The sequence below is a fragment of the Liolophura sinensis genome, chromosome 7, assembly GCF_032854445.1.
Source record: "Liolophura sinensis isolate JHLJ2023 chromosome 7, CUHK_Ljap_v2, whole genome shotgun sequence".
NCBI classification, from domain to species: Eukaryota; Metazoa; Mollusca; class Polyplacophora; order Chitonida; family Chitonidae; genus Liolophura; species Liolophura sinensis.
The window spans coordinates 3,833,702-3,856,324 of NC_088301.1; the positions used below are offsets into that span (position 1 = coordinate 3,833,702).

At 38.7% G+C, this 22,623-nt stretch overlaps 1 protein-coding gene across 1 annotated transcript in view; it reads right to left on the reverse strand.

Annotated features, from left to right (window-relative positions):
* Nucleotides 1-22,623, reverse strand: part of LOC135469884 (importin-13-like) — a 46,565-nt gene that overhangs the window by 23,823 nt on the left and 119 nt on the right. The window contains exons 2-15 of the mRNA XM_064748516.1: nucleotides 19,073-19,166; nucleotides 18,544-18,663; nucleotides 16,803-16,861; nucleotides 15,789-15,897; nucleotides 14,042-14,140; nucleotides 8,995-9,048; nucleotides 6,234-6,306; nucleotides 5,622-5,838; nucleotides 4,067-4,151; nucleotides 3,603-3,734; nucleotides 2,811-2,891; nucleotides 2,108-2,246; nucleotides 1,614-1,663; nucleotides 288-386 (exon numbers count right to left, since the gene is read on the reverse strand). Coding sequence (XP_064604586.1) covers nucleotides 288-386; nucleotides 1,614-1,663; nucleotides 2,108-2,246; nucleotides 2,811-2,891; nucleotides 3,603-3,734; nucleotides 4,067-4,151; nucleotides 5,622-5,838; nucleotides 6,234-6,306; nucleotides 8,995-9,048; nucleotides 14,042-14,140; nucleotides 15,789-15,897; nucleotides 16,803-16,861; nucleotides 18,544-18,663; nucleotides 19,073-19,102 — 1,347 coding nt within the window. The 5' untranslated portion in view covers nucleotides 19,103-19,166. The remainder of the gene's footprint in view (nucleotides 1-287; nucleotides 387-1,613; nucleotides 1,664-2,107; nucleotides 2,247-2,810; nucleotides 2,892-3,602; nucleotides 3,735-4,066; nucleotides 4,152-5,621; nucleotides 5,839-6,233; nucleotides 6,307-8,994; nucleotides 9,049-14,041; nucleotides 14,141-15,788; nucleotides 15,898-16,802; nucleotides 16,862-18,543; nucleotides 18,664-19,072; nucleotides 19,167-22,623) is intronic.

Genomic DNA, 22,623 nt, shown 5'->3' on the forward strand with positions numbered 1-22,623 from the left:
ACAAAATAGCTTCACAGATTTCTGCTTGAGGTTTTAAAAATGGTTAAGTACAGCTGTCAAAACAACCTTGTTAAGGGTAGAGCCCGCATTGACGGTGCAAAGCAGGTCCGCTTTTCCCATTTTGCTCACTGATGGAAAATAAGCATAAACCAGAAGGGTTATTACGAAATATAAAATATGTCCCAAAAATGGAAAAAATTTTTCATATTTTTTTTATTTATTGCATAACCTTACATCTGCTAAGTCTTTAAGCAATGACTGAATCAGCAGCTAATAGCACTACATACCTGCCACTGTGCCCCTTGTGTACCAGACTCCAGCAGATTTCCCAGCATATTACACATGTGCCCCAAAAGAGGCTCGTGCAAAATGTTAAACGCATACATCTACAACAACCACAAACATATGTACTGTGTGCAAAGTTACATTACAGTCTAAACAAACATTTTGTGATCACTAAATGTGGACAGGAATCACACTAAATACAGTCAATGGCACTAATGCTAATAGCAGTTTCGGATTTCAGATCATTCAAGAGTAACTCTACATGTTACACCGACAAAGAGAAACATTGGGGATACCCTTCAGCTTCTGGAAACCATTACAAAACAGCTTAACATTACACTGTAACACTGCAGAAAGTTAATAAATAAGAGACGAATCTCTCTTCCCTTCACTATATATAACACTGAATACAATTTCCACCAGGGCGTTATTCCTGCCTCTCAGTCACTTTCATTATTACTTGCCACTTTGAATTCCTACTGCGATTTTCTACACTGTATTTCTTAAGTAGAGTGTCCTCCGATTAACTTTCCCTGATGAACAATCAACCAACCAAATTGGTTGAGTGTGAATCACCCTGCACTCATTAACTCACTACAACCTATAATGTATCAAACACCTGCTCACACATACCACTGCGTATCCTACAAGTATGTCTTACCATTGTGGTTGTCCTATGTCCTACCATTGTGTCTCCTGTCCCTTACTGTTGTGTCTCCTGTGTCTTACTGTTGTGTCTCCTATGTCTTACCATTGTATCTCCTGTGTCTTACTGTTGTGTCTCCTATGTCTTACCATTGTGTCTCCTATGTCCTACCATTGTGTCTCCTGTGTCTTACCATTGTCTCCTGTCTTGCTGTTGTGTCTCCTGTCTTACCATTGTCTCCTGTGTCTTACCATTGTGTCTCCTGTGTCTTACCATTGTCTCCTGTCTTACCATTGTGTCTTCTGTGTCTTACCATTGTCTCCTGTCTTGCCGTTGTCTCCTGTCTTACCATTGTGTTTCCTATGTCTTACCATTGTGTCACCTATGTCTTACCATTGTGTCTCCTATGTCTTACCATTGTGTCTCCTATGTCTTACCATTGTGTCTCCTATGTCTTACCATTGTGTTTCCTATGTCTTACCATTGTGTCTCCTATGTCTTACCATTGTGTCTCCTATGTCTTACCATTGTGTCTCCTGTCTTGCCACTGTGTTTCCTATGTCTTACCATTGTGTCTTCTGTCTTACTGTTGCATCTCCTATGTCTTACCATCGTGTCTTCTGTCTTACCATTGTCTCCTATGTCTCACACATACCACTGTATCTCCCATATCTTTTCTTACCATTGTGTCTCCTATGTCTTGTCTGTAACAGCGAAACTGTTCTTTCTCATCTGAAATAGACAATCAGAAACACACTGTTGAATTCACTCATCTGTTATTCCCTGGGACCTAATAGTAAATATACGTAATTAATTTACAAAACTACATACATCATAAAGTAAATCACCTTGGAGCATTCTACATATACAATCATGTTATAATGTTACACCACAAACCTAACATGATGCATGTTCAGTTTCTTTACTTCACCGTTTGAGATACACCATAATTTCTATATAGGCACACACTTCTTTCTTGCATTTCTCTCTTTAACATAGCTAGTGCATTTTTTTTTCTTTTTCAAAGGAATAAATGTCTGCCACATGGTGTAAAGAGCATGCTTTTACTATGTACAGTATTCAATGGACAGCTAATCATAGTATGGAGGTGAAAAAACAATAAGACAAAACAGCACTTATCCTACCTCAGGTCTGCTATATGATATCAACACTGACCTGCTGACCAGGAATCAAACTCTGAGGGTTGTGGGTGCTGGACTTTGACTAGCAGCACCTCTATTAAGGACAGGTAGATGGGCTGTAGCACAGCTAGAACAGTGCGGTACTTATCCTGCTCCAGGGCTACTATATCGTCCTGTTAGAAAGAAGAGAATTCAAATAGTCACAAAGTTAGCTTTCTTAAAACTAGGACTGTTATCATTTTAATTACATGTTACAGCCTTTATTCTTTCATCTTAAGTTTACAATAATTCCTTGTATGTCTTCACTGATATCTTAACAACTGTTTGAAAATCTTAAATATTTGCTTTTATTAACCTGATTGATGTTTTATGCCATACTCAAGAATATTTCACTTATAAATGATGGAGGACAGCATTATGGTGCAAAGAAACCAGGCAAAACCAGGGGAAAACTCATGGTCATCTGCAGGTTGCTGGCAGACCTTCCCACATATAGTCGGAGAGGAAGCCAGCATGAGCTGGACTCACAGCGACCGCATTGGTAAGAGGCCCCTGGGTGACTGCGCCGCGCTGGCATGCTAACCACCTTAGTGCTCAAATCGTGTCTTTTGAATCACCAGGCACTTTTAATATCTTCCTATGCACTGAAAATCGTAAAGTAAACTTGTTAATGCGCATTTCCCCCTCCCCACGTTCTCATCTCACCCCCCAAACGATAGTTCGGCTAATAGGCTCACCTGAAGGATGTACCAGAAGGTGAAGGTCAGGTCGCTGCAAATCTCCTCTACAGGGTAATGACCAGGAGCAGCTGTTATGGACTGGAATAAAAGCAGTAAGAGGACTTCAGGTAAGAATGATTTCCAGACTGAAATGTTAGAAAATAGTATCACCCTATCAGTAAGTGATCATTAGAGTGGGTCATGGCCACAAGGTTTGAATCACTACATCACAGACCATGTGGGTTCAATTCCCTTCACAGAATGTTAAAAAGATTTCCCACCTTCTATTCCTTTCATTGTCTTTCTGGCAAGAAGGGGTTGATGGTTTCCTTCACACACAAAAGTGGTTTTCATTGTAAAAGGGGTAACAATTCTCCAGTATGGTGTTAAACAACTGTCCTAATTCCTCAACCTTTTTGCACAGGAAAAAGCAACTTTCAGTTCAATATAGGCACTTTAATTTGATCTTGGAGATAAAACTACAATGGTTGGATTGGCCAATTTTAAGGGTTTCACAAAAAGTATAATTTTATCAGTCTACACAGAATAATGCCTTCAGAATATGCTCGAATAAACACCTTGCTAACCTGCAAAAATGTTGAAGAATTACAGCATCAAAGTACAACTGATCACTTAAGTTATCATCCCTAATGGGAAGTTCAACTAATTATTACAGATTGCTTTCCTGTCTTTCATGTGAGATTTAAACACCTTAAGGAAAAATGACTTAATATAAAATCTACAAAAACTTAACATGTATGAAATATCATGAAGTTTGGGGCTACAGCACATAGTAGTTGTTGCTCTCACCAAGGCCAGGTTGATTAAGTTAAGGCAGTTGGTTCTGGCAGTTTCATCTTCACCATATATACTGTCTACTATCATCTTGGAATGATTCTCTGCCACCGATACAACCAAACGACAAATTCCATGACAAGTATCCTAAAATGGAACGAGACAGTAACTCTTTTTTTTTTTTTTTTCTATCAAATATTAATAAAGGTTATAATAAAGGGACCAACTAATGACCAACATACTCAAATCTTCACTTTTCCAAAAGGCTGGTAAAGAAATGTAATATTCTACTTTAAACTCTACTTATATCTGTCCCAAATTTGGGTATTAGGGTATTTATGTGTTTTCCCTGTGTGAACATAACAAGAAACCCCTCAAAAATTGACCTGAAAAATGGGTAACAAATACTAATCAACTATCTTTGTCTTCATTTAAAATCAAAAAGGTAGAGAGTGAATTCCTTTTCTCCTGATACACACCATGTCAGAATCCTGAGCCGCCTTATTGAACATATCTTGAACCTGAAGCACTTGAGGGAGAAGTCTTTTGACAGTGTATGGATACCTGTTGGAAGAAAATAAAAACGTCATCTGACAGTGTATGGATATCTGGTTGAAGAAAATACAGACGTCTTTTGACAGTGTATGGATACCTGTTGGAAGAAAATACAGACGTCTTTTGACAGTGTATGGATACCTGTAGGAAGAAAATACAGACGTCTTTTGACAGTGTATGGATACCGTAGGAAGAAAATACAGACGTCTTTTGACAGTGTATGGATACCTGTAGGAAGAAAATACAGACGTCTTTTGACAGTGTATGGATACCTGTAGGAAGAAAATACAGATGTCATTTGACAGTGTATGGATATGTGAACTCCACATATCATGGCAAGATATCTATGTGAAGAAAATACAGAAGTCTATTGACATAGTCTGGATATACATATGAAGGAATGATAAAGGTTTAATTCTATGTCATGGCAAGATGTATGGATGAAAAAAATACAGTCGTTTCCATGGTGTATGGATATCTACATGAAGAATACACAGACGTCTAAAAGCAACACACGAATGTGTATAAAGAAAACACAGTCTCTTGACACTGTTTATGGATTTATTACATTTATTGGATTGTTGGTTGTGGCGAAGAATTTGTCACTTATGTGATGGCAGGACAATGTATGAACATGTGAATGAAGAAATCACCCATGTCTCTTAACAGTGTCTGGATATCCACATAAACAAACCACATAAGTCATGTGAGAAACACTAGACAGAGCAGCAGTTTTGAGAAGTACAAGACAGGGCAGCGGTTTTGAGAAGCACTAGACAGAGCAGCAGTTTTATGCCTAGCCCTGTAAATATTTATGTTATGAAACAAACAGCAATCACTTGATGTATCCAAGAATGCTTAAGGTTTTACTTCATACTTAACAATTTTTCAGTCATATGACAACAAGGAGTCATTAGGCGTCTGTACATATACTTTCTCTTCTTGTGGGAGGCTGAGTCCATGCCGCCAATGTGTTGTAACCACTGAAGTATCATGCTGAAGCCACCAGACATGACACCCCAGCCAGTCACATTACACAGACACCAGGCCAATCAGTTTTAAAGTCTTTGATGTGAACAGACCCAGGTTTGACCCCAGTCTACTGACTTTGAGGAATCATTTGACCATGGAAGTCGGTATTCAGATGACTAATCATGTGAGTATTCAATCATTTAAACAGTTGTCCAGCTTTCCACAATATTTGATCATTCTGTTTCAGAAGACTGTTCACGTACATGCATGCTAAATGACCTCAAACTTCACCCAAAAAAGTGCATTTTTAGAGGCATATAAATGTCCAAAAATACTATTTTTGATGCTGAAACTTACAGCAGAATATCATCCCATATTGCTAGCAAACCTCAAAACAACTTTCTAAAATCAACAGAACTCTCAGAATCAGGAAAAAATGGGCAAGTTTATCATGGAGGAAATTTATGGCCATCTAAGCTACATGGAAAAACATAGAAAACAACAAACCTGTGTGTGTCTGGGTGTGAAAACACGCTGACTAGTGTGTCTATAGTCGTGTCAAACAGCTGTTCATTGCCAATTGTCTGGAACACCTGGTGTATGATCTGCTCGCCCTCCATGATGGGGATACCAAACTCCACCCAGCTGGCGAAGCACCGCAGCCCCTGCTCATACACCCCTGCTGGTGACGAAGGGGTCAGGATGCTCTGTAACAGTGGCAGCACTGCCATGGGGGGACAACTCTTATTGTCTGATAACCTCATGTCAAACATATTTCACAACCAACAGGTTTATGTGTGCAGGATTCAGGCTCAAAAGAATTTTTCTCCTGCACAGATTAATGGGTGGATGAAACTAGAGTGTGTGGAACAATCACTGACCTTCGGTAACTGACGGTGGTCATTTTCAATTGTGGAGGAAACTACACGGTGCATTTAGTAAACCACTGACAATTTGCAAGCAACTGACAAACTTTCTCCCATGCGATGCACAAATTTTCTCCCACAACACAAGGTTAGTCCAGATTTCAGTTGAAGATACATGATCAGATTTTACAAGAATGTTTCTGAACAGATTTCTCATTGTTCACCCATGCCTACAAGTGATGAAACTACAAACCATGTTTTAAGGCTTTTTCCAGTTCAAATCGGAGAATACCACGTCTGTGATGAGTAAGGTTTAATGTGATGAACTGAAACATAACAAAAAAAAAGAAAGAAAAAACTATTTTATGTATGGTTATCTGAATATGTGCCTCTTGTACTTACACAAATCATAAACTGCACTGTGGATGGCAGAAATTAACTCAATACTGTTAAACTATTAATTACATTGACTTAACAATTTAAATGATTTTAAAGACAAAATCCCCTGAGAGATCAATACTTAGAGTTGTGCAGGCATCTGTGAAAACATTTTACAACAGTGTGTTTCATGGCCAGGAATCTAGATGTGACGTGGAGTGGATCTATGTCACTCTGCATGAACATTTAATACTAGAGTCTTTGGCTGATCTTACTCAGCCTTGTTTGGCTTCTAACAGTTGTATGTGTAGAGTCTGGGCCTTGTGTAGAGTCTGGGCCTTCTGCATGAACATTTAATACTAGAGTCTTTGGCTGATCTTACTCAGCCTTGTTTGGCTTCTAACAGTTGTATGTGTAGAGTCTGGGCCTTGTGTAGAGTCTGGGCCTTCTGCATTAACATTTAATACTAGAGTCTTTGGCTGATCTTACTCAGCCTTGTGTGGCTTCTAACAGTTGTATGTGTAAAGTCTGGGCCTTGTGTAGAGTCTGGGCCTTCTGCATTAACATTTAATACTAGAGTCTTTGGCTGATCTTACTCAGCCTTGTGTGGCTTCTAACAGTTGTATGTGTAGAGTCTGGAGCTTGTGTAGAGTCTGGGCCTTCTGCATGAACATTTGATACTAGAGTCTTTGGCTGATCTTACTCAGCCTTGTGTGGCTTCTAACAGTTGTATGTGTAGAGTCTGGGCCTTGTGTAGAGTCTGGGCCTTCTGCATTAACATTTAATACTGGAGTCTTTGGCTGATCTTACTCAGCCTTGTGTGGCTTCTAACAGTTGTATGTGTAGAGTCTGGGCCTTGTGTAGAGTCTGGGCCTTCTGCATTAACATTTAATACTAGAGTCTTTGGCTGATCTTACTCAGCCTTGTGTGGCTTCTAACAGTTGTATGTGTAGAGTCTGGGCCTTCTGCATTAACATTTAATACTAGGGTCTTTGGCTGATCTTACTCAGCCTTGTGTGGCTTCTAACATTTGTATGTGTAAAGTCTGGGCCTTGTGTAGAGTCTGGGCCTTCTGCATGAACATTTAATACTAGGGTCTTTGGCTAATCTTACTCAGCCTTGTGTGGCTTCTAACATTTGTATGTGTAAAGTCTGGGCCTTGTGTAGAGTCTGGGCCTTCTGCATTAACATTTAATACTAGGGTCTTTGGCTGATCTTACTCAGCCTTGTTTGGCTTCTAACAGTTGTATGTGTAGAGTCTGGGCCTTGTGTAGAGTCTGGGCCTTCTGCATGAACATTTAATACTAGGGTCTTTGGCTGATCTTACTCAGCCTTGTGTGGCTTCTAACATTTGTATGTGTAGAGTCTGGGCCTTGTGTAGAGTCTGGGCCTTCTGCATTAACATTTAATACTAGAGTCTTTGGCTGATCTTACTCAGCCTTGTGTGGCTTCTAACAGTTGTATGTGTAAAGTCTGGGCCTTGTGTAGAGTCTGGGCCTTCTGCATTAACATTTAATACTAGAGTCTTTGGCTGATCTTACTCAGCCTTGTGTGGCTTCTAACAGTTGTATGTGTAGAGTCTAGGCCTTCTGCATTAACATTTAATACTAGGGTCTTTGGCTGATCTTACTCAGCCTTGTGTGGCTTCTAACAGTTGTATGTGTAAAGTCTGGGCCTTGTGTAGAGTCTGGGCCTTCTGCATGAACATTTAATACTAGGGTCTTTGGCTGATCTTACTCAGCCTTGTTTGGCTTCTAACAGTTGTATGTGTAGAGTCTGGGCCTTGTGTAGAGTCTGGGCCTTCTGCATGAACATTTAATACTAGGGTCTTTGGCTGATCTTACTCAGCCTTGTGTGGCTTCTAACATTTGTATGTGTAAAGTCTGGGCCTTGTGTAGGGTCTGGGCCTTCTGCATGAACATTTAATACTAGGGTCTTTGGCTGATCTTACTCAGCCTTGTGTGGCTTCTAACAGTTGTATGTGTAGAGTCTGGGCCTTCTGCATTAACATTTAATACTAGGGTCTTTGGCTGATCTTACTCAGCCTTGTGTGGCTTCTAACATTTGTATGTGTAAAGTCTGGGCCTTGTGTAGAGTCTGGGCCTTCTGCATGAACATTTAATACTAGGGTCTTTGGCTGATCTTACTCAGCCTAGTGTGGCTTCTAACAGTTGTATGTGTAAAGTCTGGGCCTTGTGTAGAGTCTGGGCCTTCTGCATTAACATTTAATACTAGAGTCTTTGGCTGATCTTACTCAGCCTTGTTTGGCTTCTAACAGTTGTATGTGTAGAGTCTGGGCCTTGTGTAGAGTCTGGGCCTTCTGCATGAACATTTAATACTAGGGTCTTTGGCTGATCTTACTCAGCCTTGTTTGGCTTCTAACAGTTGTATGTGTAGAGTCTGGGCCTTGTGTAGAGTCTGGGCCTTCTGCATGAACATTTAATACTAGGGTCTTTGGCTGATCTTACTCAGCCTTGTGTGGCTTCTAACATTTGTATGTGTTCAGTCTGGGCCTTGTGTAGGGTCTGGGCCTTCTGCATGAACATTTAATACTAGAGTCTTTGGCTAATCTTACTCAGCCTTGAGTGGTTTCTAACAATTGTATGTGTAGAGTCTGGGCCTTGTGAAAAACTAACCTCTTCAGGTACAACTGTTAGCAGGTCCAGTAACACTGTAGCCTTCTGTACTGACTGTAATTGAAGAAAGAACAAACGTACAAATGTAATCCACAAGTTCATACAGTCATGGTTGGCAAAAACTTCCTGGCCTCATCATATGAAAACTTTTACATGCAGAAAAGATTATGGATGGTTACGGCCTGGGATAAAAAAAACAGGTGAAGCACAATATTATAATACAACACACAAAAAGGAATCCATTTTTGAATTTCACCTATAGTTTAGCACTTTTTTAGTGACACATTTTATTTGATTCTGACTTATTCATCAATCTTTATACAGGGGGACTTTTTTTAATGAAATTTGATTAATTAGTTTAAAGGTGGAGAAAACATAAAAATAACAAAGTATGTAGTGAATGAGTGCGAATAGTTATTCCTAAATGTGGTCTTCAATATTTTTTCTGATTTTTCCTGAAGGAGAAAAACATGCTTGAAAATAATTTTTGTATGGTGAGTATTTGGGACCACCTTTTGGTATTTATGGTCTTTGTTTAATAATAAATGAGGATGTTAACGCATGTTTAATAAATATTTTTGTACTAGAATTTGTTCTTTTCAGCTAACAAATGCATTAAACCTCAATTTGGATCATATTTATGTTTTTAATATGTTCATAAATATTATCATGATTTAGGTTAAATGCATATGTTTTGATATAAACAACAAATTTGCATTCAAATAAATTTATTACACAAGCATCACATCCTTATTTAGAACATTATTATGCAACAATGATAAATACCAAAAGTTGGTCCCAAATACCCACCATACAAAAATATTTTTTTTCTCTTGTAAAAAAATCCCAAAAAATTTTAAAGATCATATTTGCAAATAAGTTTTGACACACTATCATCTGATTTTGGCATCATTTTTATGTTTTCTTCTCCTTTAAGTATCATTTCAAAGCCTTTGTGTGCTTCTGAAATGCATTTTTACATACCGATCCTTAGGTGACATACAGCAAATGCATTTTAAGTGCGTGCCAGAAATGAAATTATAGTTTAATCTTCTCCATGATAGTTCATGCCAGCTGTTTCCTGTTTTCAGAATATGGGCCAAGCCCATATGATTTTTACTCAATATTAGAGGGTCCTGACATAGTAGAGAGGCCCCATTTACATAACAGATTTTGAATTTTATTTTATTTTTTGCTTTTTATGTTGCTTGTGTTGTCAGTGTTCTATCAATAATTGTTTGCAATGCACAAATTATTTTTTTTTAGAAAAAAAAAATCAACAGACTAAACAGCATTTCAATGATTTCCACAGTAAGAACTTTAAACTTCACGAAAGAGTTCTTAATGATGAAAACTACATATGAACTACAATATACTAAAAAAATAAAATGCAAATAAGTGAGAAGTAAGAACATTCAAAATCTCTTTATGTACTATATAATAATTTATGATAAAAGGGGAAAATTTTGGCCGTTTGATGTTGGAAAATTCCCCCCTCTTATCCGAGCATCTTGAAGAAATGTGCAGGGTGAGAGGGATTTTTTGAGCATAACAAGGCCTTTCAGAAATGAGGGGTCACATTGCATATTCTATCATGCGGGCAGAGCAGACGTGATTTTTAAAGACCAAAAAAGTAGTCCGTTTCAGGCCGTATATAACACTGACTTGTTCCTCCCTCAGTGTTTTTCTAAAGAGTAGTGTCTGTTGGCAATAAAAAATGGGATGGTAACCCAAGCACACATAATTGTATAATGATCTATGGGTTGGGTGTGACCCCTCAAGGCCGAAAGGCCTTGTTATGCTCAAAGAATCCCTCTCATCCTGCACATCTCTCCAAAATGCTCAGATGAGAGGGGGAAATTCTTTTTTGCATGGCCTTAGCCTTTCAGGGTCACACTGTATGTTTAAAGAACTGACAACAAGACGATTCTCAAATTCAGTAATCATTCACTTTTACTGCACCAATGTTGACTCAATTCCTCTTAACTTATAGCCATATTTCAGGTCAAAAGAAAACTATTTGCCAACAATCTAGTAGGTTCATCACAGGTTTTATCACAGGTTTGTGATAAAATGTCTGAAATGTCCTTGAGAAGAGGACCAATCAGCTACAGTCATGACAGCACTTACATCTACAAGCTGCAGAAGTTGAAGCACTACAAAAAGAATGAGCTGAAATGTCCTGTGTCTATCCCAGATTTTGACAACTCAAACACAAGCCACTGAGATATTGCTGAAGTGGTAACAAATTGAATAGTTTTGTAGGAAATTACTTTTCACATGTCCTCCTCATTCTTGTTCTCCGTAAATATTCTACCCGAGTTCCCACAATACAAAGTTTCCAATTGGAATATTTCCAGAATTCTACAGGCTTTAGAAGATTATTTTTCTTTGTAGTTTTCAAGCCTTGCTGTACAATGAACACGGTTTTTGAATCAATACAGCTCGTATTTTAAATGCTCAATACTTGTAAGGTTTGCACTCTTTCTGCAACCAACTTACTAGTCAAAATCTTAAGAGATAGTTCTTCTAAAGGAACACAAGACTTAAGATAAACCATTAGCATGGACACATGTATGCATAAGTCTTTGTTTTGATATTCTACGTTCAAAGAAACCTTTCATGAATCTGTGTACTAAGTCATCCGACACGCCATGCCCTAAACACTTAAGAATCTGTATCAGCATTGACCTGTGTGTGTTCACTACCCTGTATGTTGAGCCTCCAACTGTTAAGTATGGTAGATAGTTTAGAATGTCTGAGTGATTCGGATGAAGGGAATGGACACCCCTGCGTACCCACCCAACACACCATCGTCTTATGCAAACTCATACTGGCGACTCGCTGAGTCCTACCAAGACTTAGTGATAAAGTGCGCAGCTTCAGCTGAAATGCCTAAAGAACGCAAAGAAGACCAGATATGGAAAAGGCGACTAGCTGGAGTTGTCTGCCCATGGGATGTATTGTCCGAGTCCCAGGTAAACTGAGGCAGTATGGTCCTCTGGGGAGTTTCAGGGGGAATTCTGCTAAAGCCTGAAGTAACTGTGGAAACCAACATTGTGTTGGCCAAAATGGAACTCCTCAGCACCCCTAGTAGTAACCTGAAAGCAGGACAACAGTATCTACCATTATGGCATGTGGATCAGCCCTCCAGGAAGCAAAAGTATCCAGCTGCGTGTTGAGTCGAGATGTAAAAAAATCAATTGTTGGTGTAAAGAAATACAGAACTATATTTTGAAAAACTGATGCTTATAACATCCACTCTGTAGAGTGCACTTTTCTGTTGTCGTAAAAATATATTTGAAATGAACCGCCTTGGTTCAAGACTGTATCTCTCTACAGCCTATTTAGTAAGGAAGGTTTCAATTTCTTTGAAAATAACTTTTTCTTCAGCATTACTAAATATTATAGGAAATGGTATTTTGCTCTGGTGTGGAGTAGATGAAAATTCTATTTTATGACCAGTGACATCTTCCAGTATACACTTGTTGGGGTTCAACTTCCGCCAAACAGGTAAGTTTGCTTGAGATTTCCTGCCAGAAATACAGGATTACTAACCTTCGTTTGCGTGTTGTTGGGAATTGCTGGTTTGCAGTATGCTGGCCTGCAGGCATGACAGGTCTGCTGCGATAATATCATGGGGGCTGTCAGCCGGATTGGCGAAATCCAGGTCGTTGATCTCTGGTGTATCCCCGTCCCCGGGACAATGTCCATTTTTTTTGCAAAAGTTCTCGATGCCTAACTGTCAAACCCTTCAGTCTTTTCGCTGATGAGGTGAATATTATCAATTTCATTCACCCTGTCTCATATACTGTCACCAAACAATCACCGAGTAGTGGGAACCTCAGGTATACAAATTGAAGAATATTTCTGGGCAAGAAATGGCTTGAGAAAACTCCTTCTGCCCATGCAGACACTGAAATACACGTTACTCATAATAGTAAGCGAATCGGTTAAAGTCTCCCTTAATTTCACAACATCTACTTTCCCACAGGGTAAAGCTAAATTTCCTGTCATTATAGCCATTGCTGAAATGGCGTGCCGAGGAAGCCCCAAATTCATCGTCATCATCATCGGGTACTGAGCATCAACGATTTTGTTGAGCTTCGACACGAGCTCAGCGATTCCTAATTCCTCACACAGTGCAAGCAAGTCAGCTTCATCCAAGTTTACCGTGCTTGTCTTTGCTTTGCCATGTTGGAATTCCCCACATGCTTTATAGCGGCCTTTGTTATAGCCGTATTGCCTTAACTTTAGTGGCTCAATTTTTTTATTCGGGATCAATTTTAATTCGAGATTAGTGCAACTTTTCGACAATTTAGCAGATTCCGCAAGAGCCTTTTTTAGGACTCCATCTTTGTTGAAGCCTTCCAAAGGAAGCCAAGTGTCACAGTGCTCCGAGTCCGACCTGAACATCTCAGCCAGTTCATTGCACTGTCTCGTGCATGTTTCCTTGGGTCCATGAATGACATCACAAACCATCTCCGTTGTCCGTCTCAAAACACAATCGTGTGAACTCACTGAGCGTGTGATAGAAAAAGACACTGAGGGAGGAGTGAGTCAATGTTTTATAAAGCCGGAAACGAACTACTTTTTAGGTCTTTAAAAATCACGACTACTCTGCCCGCATGATAGAATATGCAATGTGACTCCAAAAGGCCAAGACCATGCGTAAAAGAATTCCCTTTGAAGAACATTACTGAAGACCCCGTACGCAACAGGTGTAGGGGATTTCAATTATTATTTTAGCACAGCAGCTTTCACAAAATATCAACATCACCTGCACATGTGTTGTGTTCACAATCAATAATAAAGTCTCTAACATGTATCAAACTGGTAGCATTATAACTTTTTCAAACTTCAGAATCAGTGTATCATCATAAACGGTGTAGGTAGGAATCTCATATTTGAGATCTATCCACAATCTGAGCTATTCTTGGTGAATACAGAAAAATTGATTAGCAAATATGGATTTTTTGCCAAAAGTCTTTGGTATAGCCTTTTTCGCTATTGTCATTTTTTCATTTAGAGACAAGCACAGACTTACACTTAAATTTGGGATGTCTTCCTGCTGGAAGGTTGAGATCATGTCATACACCGGATCTGGCCATACATCTGGCATTGTGTGGAGAGCAAGGGCAGACATCTGAAAGCCAGAACACATGCTCACTTGTACATTGACTGTTTACAGATAGGTATAGGCATTATCAGGAATATCTTTTTGCAGACTTTTGCAATGTTTTACTCATAGACAGTTTCACACAAAGTTCATTATTCAATGTTTTACTCATAGACAGTTTCACACAATGTTCATTTTTCAATGTTTTACTCAGACAGTTTCACACCATGTTCATTATTCAATGTTTTACTCATAGACAGTTTCACACAATGTTCATTTTTCAATGTTTTACTCAGTTTCACACCATGTTCATTATTCAATGTTTTACTCATAGACAGTTTCACACAATGTTCATTATTCAATGTTTTACTCATAGACAGTTTCACATAATGTTCATTATTCAAAGTTTCACTCATGGACAGTTTCACACAATGTTCATAGAAATACATGCACAGAACTACATGTACCACAATGTGGCTTTCAGCTGCAATGCTGGATGCCACGGTTGTTACACAAGCTAACAGAACAGTTTAACCCCTGTGATGATTTATTTGTTTATTTGATTGGTGCTTTGCGCCGTACTCAAGAACGTTTCACTTAAAGGACAGCGGTTAGTATAATGGTGAAAGGAAACCGGGCACAGCTCGGGGGAAACCCACGACCATCCGCAGTTTGCTCACAGACCCTCCCCTGTGATGAACATACAGGCATATCACATACCACAGAAGTTTAACCTAAGCATCCTCTGAAACGTCACATACACACTGAACGCTTATGTGAAATGATGCAGTTGATGCTTGCATTTTAGCATGGGGGCCACAAAGAGGATATTCTTTGAAATATTTATTTATTTATTTGATTGGTGTTTTATGCCGTACTCAAGAATATTTCACTTATAGGAGGGCAGCCAGCATTATGGTGGAAGGAAACCGGGCAGAGCCCGGGGGAAACCCACGACCATCTGCAGCTTGCAGCCAGACCTTCCCAAATACGGCCAGAGAGGAAGTCAGCATGAGCTGGACTTGAACTCACAGCGACTGCATTGGTTATAGGCTCCTGGGTCATTACGCTACGCTAGCGCGCTACGGAGGCCCCCTTCTTTGAAATAATAGCATGTAAATGATTATATACGTAACATATAACATGTAGTAAAAGATAAAGACTGCTCAAAAAAAAACAAAACAAGCTACTTTGGTGTAAGATCTGTTTAAGGATACAAAAGATTAGGCCATTTTATGAAATTATTTCACCTTCTGATTCTCCATTTTCATATCCTGTGCAGAAACAGCACTGTATGCATATCAATCTGATTACACCAATCACCAACAAATTGGATAAACCTGAAGGAAATTCTGCATATTTGCAAGGTGTTTATTCAAACACATTCTGCAGGCAATATTCTGTGTTCACTGGTACAATTATACTTTTGTGAAACCCTGAAAATGGCCAATCCAACTTTGTCTCATGCAGCACTTTAATCACCAGCGTTAATATTTACCTTAACACTGCCTTAAATGTTACTAGACAACATAAGCTCCTATTGTGCTTTGTACAGGCGAGCTAAAAAATATGTCCAGATATTTTGAAATGAATCTCTGTATATTTATAGGTCACAAATTCACCATCCTTAGCCTAAAGATGTATGGTCACTGACTGTAGCAGTAGGGTTACTCACAGCCACACACAGTCTGGTCAACACCATCTTCGGCCCTGTCGTGAACTGAAAAATCCTCTCAAAGAGACGGGTTCGCAGGCTGAGATACTGATCATGGGGAACCTCTTTCCTGTAAATAAAGTAAAGCATCTCAACATCGCATATCTACTGGAGGACAAACAGACAGCATCCTATATAAACACATACTACATGTGCTGGAGGTGACACAGGTGAGCTGAATTGGTCACGTGTTAAACATCATCATAACAACTCTTGGTGATTCTTGGTTTCCATTTGTTAATACAGTCATGTGATAGTCTGCAAACCATAATGTACAGCCATAATTAGCCAGGGCAAGTCATACTCACAAGGTAATACCCCGTCCATCAGCATGCACTAATTATTTATTCTCAAATAACACAAAGGTATGTTCATATATTTATCCATTTGATGTATACTGACGTTCAACAATTCTCACAATTACCTGTGTATTCTGCTGGCCACATCTATGGGAGGAAGAAACCAGAGTGGAGGGAGTAGGCATAAATCTATAATTTTGATTCTTAAGAAAGCTGCATTGATATTGTTTGAGTTCAAAATGACAGTTAAGTTTTCTACTTGTCTTTCCTGATGAAAACTCAATATGCCTTAAATCTGGTTAACATTAACAAAGTGGCTTGTTTTCATGTAGTGAGTACAAGAACAAATAATGCATACATTGTGCAGCCACAGTTTTACAAGCGTATCATTCTGTATCTCCACTGTAAATGTGCAATATGCCGGTGAAACAAAGTCTATAGACAATCACGAAATTGTGACAGTCCCCACTGCTTACAATTTTACTTACTACAGCTCAACTATTAAAATTTGCTTCCTATTTCTTAACAAGGTATCTACTTCAAGAAAATGCCATTCACTTTTCAGTCCTCTGTCAGCGAGAGTTTAGAACAGCAAACAGCATGTCTTAGGATTGGTTATATATATAATACTTCTATGTGATAAAAGATCAGACTACAATATTTTTAAAAGACTTACCAATATCTGGCTATTTTCACATGCAGTGTGCTTGCCCCAAAAAACTGCACTTCAATACTCTGTAAAACAATAAAAAGAACACATTAAAACTCAAAACATTACATTACCGTGCATTATATTATATCTTATTTGACATCAAAGGCCATGTAACTTCATTCATCACTGAAGGTGACCTTTAAGAACAAAAATGGCTTTTATTTTTCTGCAGAGGGCGTAAATTAATTTTTTTAATTGTTCCAGGTTAACCTGCTGATACCTTACTGTCCCAGGTTAACCTGTTAATTACCTTATGGTCCCAGCTTAAGCTGCTATCACTTTGTTGTCCAAGGTTAACCTGCTATTGCCTTGTTGTCCAAGGTTAACCTGCTATTGCCTTGTTATCCCAAATTAACGTCCTATTACCTTGTTGTCCCAGCTTAATCTGTCATCACCTTATCTTCCCATGTTAACCTGCTATTGCCTTGTTGTCCAAGGTTAACCTGCTATTGCCTTGTTGTCCAAGGTTAACCTGCTATTGCCTTGTTATCCCAAATTAATGTCCTATTACCTTGTTGTCCCAGCTTAATCTGTCATCACCTTATCTTCCCATGTTAACCTGCTATTGCCTTGTTGTCCAAGGTTAACCTGCTATTGCCTTGTTGTCCAAGGTTAACCTGCTATTGCCTTGTTATCCCAAATTAACGTCCTATTACCTTGTTTTCCCAGCTTAATCTGTCATCACCTTATCTTCCCATGTTAACCTGCTGATACCTTACTGTCCCAGGTTAACCTGTTATTGCCTTATGGTCCTAGCTTAAGCTGCTCTCACTTTGTTGTCCAAGATTAAGCTGCTATTTCCTTGTTGTCCAAGGTTAACCCGCTATTGCCTTGTTGTCCAAGGTTAACCTGCTATTGCCTTGTTGTCCCACTTAATCTGTCATCACCTTATCTTCCCATGTTAACCTGCTGATACCTTACTGTCCCAGGTTAACCTGTTATTGCCTTATGGTCCCAGCTTAAGCTGCTCTCACTTTATTGTCCAAGATTAAGCTGCTATTTCCTTGTTGTCCAAGGTTAGCCTGCTATTGCCTTTTTGTCCAAGGTTAACCTGCTATTGCCTTGTTATCCCAAATTAACGTCCTATTACCTTGTTGTCCCAGCTTAATCTGTCATCACCTTATCTTCCCATGTTAACCCGCTATTGCCTTGTTGTCCAAGGTTAACCTGCTATTGCCTTGTTGTCCAAGGTTAACCTGCTATTGCCTTGTTGTCCAAGGTTAACCTGCTATTGCCTTGTTATCCCAAATTAACGTCCTATTACCTTGTTGTCCCAGCTTAATCTGTCATCACCTTATCTTCCCATGTTAACCTGCTATTACGTTACTGTCCCAGGTTAACCTGTTATTACCTTATGGTCCTAGCTTAAGCTGCTCTCACTTTGTTGTCCAAGGTTAACCTGCTATTGCCTTGTTATCCCAAATTAACGTCCTATTACCTTGTTGTCCCAGCTTAATCTGTCATCACCTTATCTTCCCATGTTAACCTGCTATTACCTTACTGTCCCAGGTTAACCTGTTATTACCTTATGGTCCTAGCTTAAGCTGCTCTCACTTTGTTGTCCAAGATTAAGCTGCTATTGCCTTGTTGTCCAAGGTTAACCTGCTATTGCCTTGTTGTCCAAGGTTAACCTGCTATTTCCTTGTTGTCCAAAGTTAACCCGCTCTTACCTTGTTGTCCCAGGTTAACCTATTATTACATGTACCTTGTTGTCCCCTAGAAGCTCCCAGGAAAAGGACCAGGCTTCTGGTGATACCTGTGCTGAAGTCAGCCATTTGTGTACCTCTCTCTGTAGGCTGGCATCATAGTAAAACTGACGAACTGCCTGCAGGAAGAGCAGACAACAGAAAGAGTCTAAAATCATCGTGCTACTTGACCACTAGACATTACATTGAATAACAGATGTGAAATTAGCGGAGAATCACTGACATCCCAACAGCTCATTACCTGTCATGACTTCCTTGTAAATTCTACTTTCAAATCTATTACTTATTTCCAGCCTTCTGACACATCCATCTAAACCTCATACAAACAAAAACTCTACAACATTCTAACAACTTACCATTAAATACAGTTATAAGTCTTGCTGAGAGACACAATTAATGCTAACAACAATTAACTATGAATGCACTTTTAATACCTCATGCTGTTTTCTTAATTTTCTTTGTGGTGAATAATGCATTATAGAAGATTAAATGCTTGTATTTTGTATACCGTACACATTGTATACTTACGGACTCAATGTTTTCAGCAGAATATTCCATTTGTTATTTGATTAATTGTACAGTATGTATTTGTAGACAGTAACTTCTTTATCCACTATCCATACTGCAAATAAAAAAACCAGATGAGACAAATGTTATGATAATTATGTACAGTATTCTTATCCAAAGGATTTAACATGAGTTGAACCCAATGCATTCCTGAACAAGTATACCTATATTCTCATTTAAATACACGTAGTAAATATACATGTAGGGTAGATATTAGCAAACTGCTTATACATGTAACTATAACAAAATCTGGCAATCTGGTTACTATGGCAACTGCAGTAATGGGCACCTCCACACACATGTGCTAACGTATACATGTAAATATAGAATCACTACAAGAAATGTACCCCCCATATGTGTACATGTAGAATCACTACAAGAAATGTACCCCCCATATGTGTACATGTAGAATCACTACAAGAAATGTACCCTTCATACATGTACGTGTAGAATCATAACTTGAAATGTAACCCCCATATGTGTACATTTAGAATCACTTCAAGAAATGTACCCCTCATACGTGTACATGTAGAATCACTACAAGAAATGTACCCCCCATACATGTACATGTAGAATCACTACAAGAAATGTACCCCTCATACGTGTACATGTAGAATCACTACAAGAAATGTACCCCTCATACGTGTACATGTAGAATCACTACAAGAAATGTACCCCTCATACATGTACATGTAGAATCACTACAAGAAATGCACCCCTCATACATGTACATGTAGAATCACTACAAGAAATGTGCCCCCCATACATGTACATGTAGAATCACTACAAGAAATGTGCCCCCCATACATGTACATGTAGAATCACTACAAGAAATGTACCCCTCTTACGTGTACATGTAGAATCACTACAAGAAATGTACCCCTCATACATGCACATGTAGTTACTTCCAATTTGAAGTTAAAACTAGAACTGCAAGCAATTTCGGGTGAGGTCCACGAAATGTAATTCTCATTATTCGTTGTCAAATACACATATGACGCAGCATTCCTATTTCTAACGATACAACCTCTTTGAGAAAGCATGGGCGATGCAGTAGAAACCAGGCAGTCCAAAAAAGCACATTACATGTATGTGAATCTGTCCAGTTAACGTCTAGCTCCATGTTAAATGAACTTCAATTTCCATTACTAAAAATGGTTCATGTCTATTAAAGTGCTACTTTAGTCCTGACAGAAGCTACGCAGAAATATTAAAATGATATGAAGGATACCCTAGGGAAAAGAGCTAACACCAGGGTTCAAAAAGATCTACAACATATTTAACTCGTATAAGTGAAGAGACTTTAAAAACAAAATCTTTGGCAGTTTCCGTAAAATTTTTCCTGATGTCACGTGATAATGTTCCTTATGTGACAATGAGTCAAATAAATGTAAAGTCGAGTAAGGCAGTTATGCTGGCATGACGTCATGCGTGTTTGAAAGTGCGACGTCATTCGTTGCTATACATCAGAGATGGGCGACGCCAAGTGTTCTTGCATGACGTCACACCGGGCAAAATTGGAAATGACAGAAAACTTTTGTGCTACAGTGCTATGTTTTAACAATTTAGGAAAGCAATTCAGACTATCCCAATCCTTATCATTTAACCTTCCTTTCAAGACAATCTGGTCTTCACACTGTAGTAGCTCTTAAAACACTTCTAGTGAGAAAACTACTGATCTGGCAAATGCATTTCTTGGGCTACAATATGGTGCAAGTTCAGATTTCTAGCTCTCATAGTTTTCAAATTATAAGCCATTCAATTTATGTAACAAAAGTTAGTTTCTTGACATTATCTCAAAAAGTTGGACATATGGACAAAAAGCAAAAGGAGATTTGGAATCACTGGACTGAAATACTCTAGAATATATAAAAATATTATCAAAATTTTAAACTAGATGTGACGTCATAATTTCAACCAATGGTGAGCTTTCACAGTTTACACTGAAACTGAATGATTTTAGCAAACTTATCATAACTCGAGTTGGTCTACATGCATACTAAATATTAGAATTATCCATTTGCTCATTCTCTAGAAGAAAATGTTTTGGGAACATACATATTTCACCAAAAATACATTAATCTCCATTACACTTAAAAAAACAGTAGTTAAAAATACATGACCTAAGATTAGTTGGCCATCGTGGCTTCTGGCACACATGTACTCTCGTCCCTATTTCTAAGCAAAGAAGATAAGATATGGAAAGGCAGATCTTTATCCAATAGGGCCTACGTGAGATACGCATTCTCGAGTATACTGGAAATTGGGATTAGAACCCTGGCAGTACAGAGGCTTCCTGTACATAAATGTTGGGCGAATGGAGTGTGTTCTCAATTAAAAAAAAATCTACACTCTACCTTTGCTTATGACACATTTGTTTTCTTTTCTTTTCTGGCGATATCCATCAATGTCAGTAGCTTATTTAAATTAGATCACGCCATAAGCATTTGTTCATCTAGATGGGACCTGCTAGAGTTTTGGTGGTACTAAGTGCCTCACTGTCAACAACCATTTTGCAGTGTCACGTGACCTACTTCTGGGTTTGAAATGTAACTGAGTTTCGGCATTGAAATCCTCGAGAAAACTATTACATTTCGATTGCTGTCTGGCAAGAACAACTTCAACTTTCTTAATTCAATCCAAAAAAGCATAAAACAAAAATACTTGTGTTTTTTGTGCAGGTAAGTTTGGGTCCCGTCAGCACGGACTTCACTGAAATTGGCACCATCAAGTTGGAGTTCACAGATCTGCAGATGTGCAGCAATTTGTTTGAGAGGCGGCGACTGATTCAGTGTTACAATGAATGTCAGAATTATAAAACAGCACCATAAGTTCATCTAGATGGACTAACTAAGCATTAATCATCACAAGTGTCACTATTTAAGGTTATCACGTCTAGGAATAAAAACAGGCTACACAGTAACACACACTGGCATAGGGGCAAACATGTAATCTTACACCAGCTTCCAGTATATATGCGAGTGCCCCACGTGGAACTACCGAGAACGTGTACCTCACATTTACTGGCACTTTTAAAAATGTACAGTAGTACATGAAGCTGCTGTCACGGCAAGGAAAGTCAGATGAATGAGCAAGGCTCATTTTAATGTAAAAATGTCCCAAAATCCAAGGGGTAAAGGCCAGGCATTCGCGCAAACTGATTCTAGACTTGTCAATAGAGCTTTGTACGGTATGTTTATGATCAAACACAATTACAAATTGTATGCGCGTTGGCCTATACAAAATATTCAATCTCCATTTAAATGGAGAACACATTTGTTTGTGTTTTTCGGGGTTCTCTACAGGGTGGACATATGTTGGTATGTAACAACAACATGGTCAGCAGTTTCATCTTTCACACTTTCTGATAGTGAGGAAAACAACACATGTGTTGTCATAAAATTACCGGCTGGTACGTCCAAAATTTGACACATCTTTAACCAACAAAATCAATGATTTTCAGACACTGTCAGTTGTGTTTGTAAAAACTATAGATGAAGATGGCAGAGAAT